A 5,451-nucleotide genomic window follows, 5' to 3' on the forward strand; every position below is an offset into this window, starting at 1 on the left:
CACGATGATTAGCCACATCCATTTGGCGTTCGTGTTGCAGAACCAACCCGTGGACACGTCGCGTATCAGGAAGCGGATTCATCATTAAGATAGAACCTCGTATGGTGGAGTAAGTCTCGTTCAAGCCCATTAAAAATTGCATGACCTTCTCTTTCTCCTCCCTTGCTACACGAGTCTTGGATCCCTCACAATCGCAGGTAATTGGTTCATAATACGAAGCCAGTTCATCCCAAAGAGCCTTTAACTGGGTGTAATAGTCTGAAATAGATAGTTGTCCTTGTCGGTGTTCGACGATTTCCTGTCGGATTTGGTAGATCCTGGAATCGTTTCCTTGTGAGAATCGATCCTCAAGATCCTTCCACGCTGCAGATGCAGATTTGCAGTAAAGTATGCTGCGTGCGATGTTGCCTTGCACAGATTGCCAAATCCATGACAAGACCATGTCATTGCATCTCTGCCAAATTGAAAACTTGGCGTCGGTAATTGCTGGGCACTTGATTGATCCATCAATGAACCCAAGTTTGTTCTTGGCACTGAGAGCGATGCGCATGGAGCGGCTCCACTGTCCGTAGTTGTGTCCGTCGAGGAGTTGTGAAACCAAGACGAGACTTGGTGAATCTGAGTGGTGTAGAGTGAGAGGGTCAAATGCATGTGACACCATCTCTGCTGGTTTTTCATCGCCCATGTTGGTTATGTGTGTTGGAAAAAATTTCGGTTGTGTTTGTAGCGGAAGTCGAATGGACGCCTAGAGTCACCAGGATCGGTGCTCTGATGCCATGTCAAAATTGAAGTATTTGCTGAATAGTTTTCTAATTCCAATATATTCATTCATACAAAGATACAAGATTTATACAATCAGATGCAGCCTATTCTAGGTAACCAATCTATAATTACAAGTTGATTACAATCAGATCCTATTATAGCTCTAATCAGATCGTTGACCATTTACAATCCCTACGATCATGTTAACCAAATATACTTTCCTTTAACATAGAAAGCCCAGCCCAAGCCCGGCACTGCCGTCCAAGCAGGTCGCCATGGTTTGCAACAATCTCTCCTTTCTCACCTTCGTTCTTCACCTTCTCGGTGACGGGAAGGATGAAGAACTTCCATCGCCATCGGATTTGATAGGATGCAAATCGTGGAGCAGAGAAGGGAGTGGAGGAGGGAAGGAAATGGTTGATCTGGGGAGAGAGAAGGGACGAGAGGTGAAGAGAGTGGAGGAGAGGGAGAAGGTGGGTCGGGGAGGTGAAGATGGACGAGTGGATCGGACAAGGATGGCTCGGGTGGGCAAAGGGTGGATGATGGGGGATGGGAGAAAGGGGTGTTCGGGTGGAAAGGATGGAGGGGTGGAGTCGTGGAGGGGGTGGAGGGGATGGAAGGGTGCTCAGCGGGGAAGATGAAGTCTGGGTTTTTGGCTTTTTTATTTTTTATTTTTAATTTTTTTTATAATAATTATTTTAATATTTTTAATTTTTTATTAAGTGTTTAGCCGATGTCCAAGAATTATAGGAACTGCTCATCAAACCAACCGGTTAACTGATGACCAACCGGTAAAATTTCTGTAGATATATTTTTTTTCCGGTGGGTGCGGTAGCTAGCCAGCGATACTATAAATAGCAAAGCTTATGAGCTCCCGAACTCACACCAGCACTTGATACAAAAGCAATAACACTTGGCTAGTTCGCTTCAGGTTTGAAATCTTTGAAGTATGTCTTCTGTGGAAGTTCCACTATCTCAATCTTCAAACCCAAATGACACTTTTGATGTTCATCAGCCTAAGCCTTCAGCCACTTATTCTCCCAGCATTTGGGGTGACCATTTTCTGTCCTATGCTTCTTTGGTAAGACTTCTTTCTAACTACAATAAACTATTATATATTTTGCACTATTATGAAAATTAAATTTGTAATTTTAAACAAAGAGGATAAACAAAGAGGAAAAAAATGAGTACTTTAATCATTTTAAATGCTACTGATTCGAAATCATTTTATCTAACTTTCCCTTCCTTATGGCAAACATGTTGCGAATCTAACTACCAAAGTTAAATTCACACTATTTTTTTTTTTTAATTTTTGGGAAAATCAAGTTCTTAAATGAAAACTGACACGCAAGGCTAGCTGCTCCTCTTTTCTCAATGTTTACAATTTTGAAATTGACATCATAAAGGTTATGCATTTTCTAACGTGTTACCAGACTTATAATCATTTTATATTAATTGTAGCCTATATCTTTTGGTACTTGGAAACCTCCTCATTCAAACATATCATAAAGGTTATGCGTTTTCTTTTTCCTTAAATCAAAATGTGATCCTGTGCAGGAAGTGGATGCTGAACTTGAACAACATGTACAAGAACTGAAGGAAGAAGTGAGAAGAATGCTAATGACATCACTTGAAAATGTTTCCCAAAAGCTGAACTTGATTGATGACATTCAGCGCTTAGGTGTGTCCTACCATTTTGGAAATGAAATTGAAGAAATTTTACAGAAAATTCACGAGAGCTCTTATGATTTGGATGACCTGTGCACGGCTGCTCTTTTTTTTCGATTGCTTAGACAACAAGGTTATAACGTTTCATGTGGTAAGTAATCTCGGATGGTGGTCTGGTCATATATATATATATATATATATGTATGTATGTATGTATGTATGTATGTATGTATGTATGTATGTATGTATGCATGCATGCATGTAATCTAAATGCTTCTTGAGGTTCTGAATTTTCCATTTTGTTGGTCATGCAGACTTATTCAACAAGTTCAAGGACGGTAATGGAAATTTCAAGGGATCACTCGTTGATGATGTTGTAGGACTACTAAGCTTGTATGAAGCCACACACCTTAGGATACATGGAGAGGAGATACTAGATGAGGCGCTAACCTTCACCACGACTAATCTCGAATCGGCGACATTCCGTTTAAGCCCCCCCTCCCCACTTGCAAAAGCAGTAACCCACGCCTTAAATCAGCCGCTTCTAAAGGGTCTACCAAGGGTTGAAGCAAGGTATTACTTGTCAGTCTACCAGGAACTAAGAGAATCACCGAATGAAACTCTCCTAAAGTTCGCCAAGTTGGATTTCAACCGACTGCAACGAGTCCATCAGAAAGAACTAAGCGAAATCACAAGGTCAAATAATTCCTTATTCATCCATATACATCACTTACTAAAGAGTTGAATTCCCCACCTCTAGCTACTAAATAATTATTTTTGTAGCTTAGGTGGTGGAAGAACTTGGACGTGCCAAACAAGCTACCTTTCGCAAGAGACAGATTGGTTGAGGTCTACTTCTGCTGGGGTTTGACAGTCGACTTTCAGCCCCAATATTCCTTTGCTAGGAGGATATCAAGCAAAGTTACTGCTATAATATCCCTTATCGATGACATTTATGAATATGGCACAAATGAACAACTGGAGCTCTTTACTGAAGCTATTGAGTCGTATGAATATATCATTAGTTAAAATTCTCTTATATATATATAATATCTAACCTTACATCACCATCCGATTAAAAAGGAAAAACTAACCTAATTATGCACAATTGATTTATGTATTACTTCATCAGGTGGGATGTCTCAGCCATAGATCAACTACCAGAGTATATGAAAGTCTGCTATCGGGCGTTGTTGGACGTATATACTGAAATTCATGAAAAGCTTGCGCACGATGGGAAATTATATCGCATCCACCATGCAAGAGAAGCGGTACTATTCCTCAATATTTGCTTAGTATTGAGTCTAAAGTTGTTACAAGGCCAGAAAAACGTGCTGCAAATACTTTACAATATGTATAGAAACAATTGATTCTTTTTGTATAATCTTTGTATATCAATATGAATTAACAGTAGAAATGATTAAGAATCATTATAATCTCATGATCTGGTATGTGTCAGATGAAAAAAGTAGTTAGAGGCTACTTCGATGAAGCCAAATTGTTCCGCCAGAAGCACATGCCATCACTGGATGAATACATGTCTGTATCACTCGTGACCGGTGGCTGCCTGTTACTAATAACCACATCCTTTGTTGGAATGGAAGAAGCTACAATAGACTCCTTTGATTGGTTATTAACTTCCCCTCCAGTAGTGAAGGCTACGTCAACAATTCAGAGACTCATGGATGACATAGCGGAACACAAGGTACTAAATCGTTTATATAACCAGTATGAATAAGTATTGTCGATTGTAAAATGTCTCACACAAAAAAATCTGACAGAATAAAATTTAACTCATATAAGTAGTTTCACTTCTAATTGCACCAAATGCTTTTGTGACAAAACCCTATACCTGTTGGGCTAGCAAGTGGTTAAGTTAGAATAGTATCACTGTTTGACCTATTAGTAGTGGACTGCTGGCCCCTTAACTGAAATCTTGACAAGCACAACTGTTATGATTGCATTAATACTTATACTAATTAACAGTCCTTTTTATCCTACTCCTCATGCACTAGTTTGAGCAAGAGAAAGAACATTTTATCGGTGTTGTGAACTGTTACATGAAGAAATATGGGGCCACAGAAGAAGAAGCGATAACCGAACTTCAAGGACAAGTGAATAATGCATGGAAGGACATAAACGAAGCGTGCCTCCACCCTACTGCTGTCCCCATGCCCCTGCTAATTCGTTTTCTCAATTTTGCTCGGGTCATGGATGTTGCGTACAAGCATGAAGATGGATACACTAATGCTAAGGGTGTGGTAAAAGATCTTATAATTTCTACACTAGTAGAACCCGTAGCTTTATAAGCCTAAAATATCGACTTATTGTGATGTTTCTTTTGAAAGTATAATCTCCAGTGCCCAAGTTGCCTACAAAAAAATAAGGAGCTACTATCCGTTAAGACTGTAAAAATGTAATTTGGGTTGTTCCTTTGCTTTCCATTTTATGATTCTATCAATAAAACAACAACTATGCAGTTGGGAATAAAACATATACTAATTATTCAGCTCAAATAGCACAATAGAACACGCCTATATAGCAGTTGGTGCTAGAACTCAGACGGAGTTTGGGCACAGGGTTTAACACTTATTGGCCCCAAGTGTTGCTTTTGGTCTTAGTGCCACAAGATGGCTTGAGAAAAAGAGAGAATAGACTTGCCACTATCGGAAGCTGCTAACAGACAATGTTTTTGTTTGAGCATGTGTGTAAGTTGCGCATTAATCTGACTTCTGAATCAAATAATTGTGCACCAAGTGGGATGGTGGTGTGGTTAAGTTTTTTTTTTTTGGTGTGCCTTAATATTTAGTGGAACTTCACACATTTTTGCCTAAAAAGTAAATGAAAGCAAAATAGTAACTAAAATAGGGAACAAGATGTAATCATTTCACGGTGGAGTGAAGATTATAAATTTTCCCAAAACCAGAATCTAGGTCGATTGGTTGAACTACATAAATTGAAATGTAAAGAAAGTAGTAAAAGAAAGATTCAAGCCATGAAGGCCGAGATAATGCTAAAGAA

At 39.2% G+C, this 5,451-nt stretch overlaps 1 protein-coding gene across 1 annotated transcript; it reads left to right on the forward strand.

Annotated features, from left to right (window-relative positions):
- The first annotated feature begins 1,037 nt into the window (after window positions 1-1,037).
- On the forward strand, window positions 1,038-4,904 carry LOC103931174 ((-)-germacrene D synthase-like). Its single transcript, XM_048583432.1, has 7 exons — window positions 1,038-1,286; window positions 2,320-2,443; window positions 2,727-3,126; window positions 3,219-3,437; window positions 3,563-3,701; window positions 3,890-4,135; window positions 4,446-4,904. The coding sequence occupies exons 1-7, from the start codon at window positions 1,038-1,040 to the stop codon at window positions 4,737-4,739; spliced, it is 1,671 nt and encodes a 556-aa protein (XP_048439389.1). The 3' UTR covers window positions 4,740-4,904.
- Window positions 4,905-5,451: the final 547 nt, after the last annotated feature.

This window comes from the organism of the source record quoted next, unplaced genomic scaffold, assembly GCF_019419815.1.
Source record: "Pyrus x bretschneideri cultivar Hongxiangsu unplaced genomic scaffold, Pyrus_bretschneideri_v1 Contig2, whole genome shotgun sequence".
NCBI classification, from domain to species: Eukaryota; Viridiplantae; Streptophyta; class Magnoliopsida; order Rosales; family Rosaceae; genus Pyrus; species Pyrus x bretschneideri.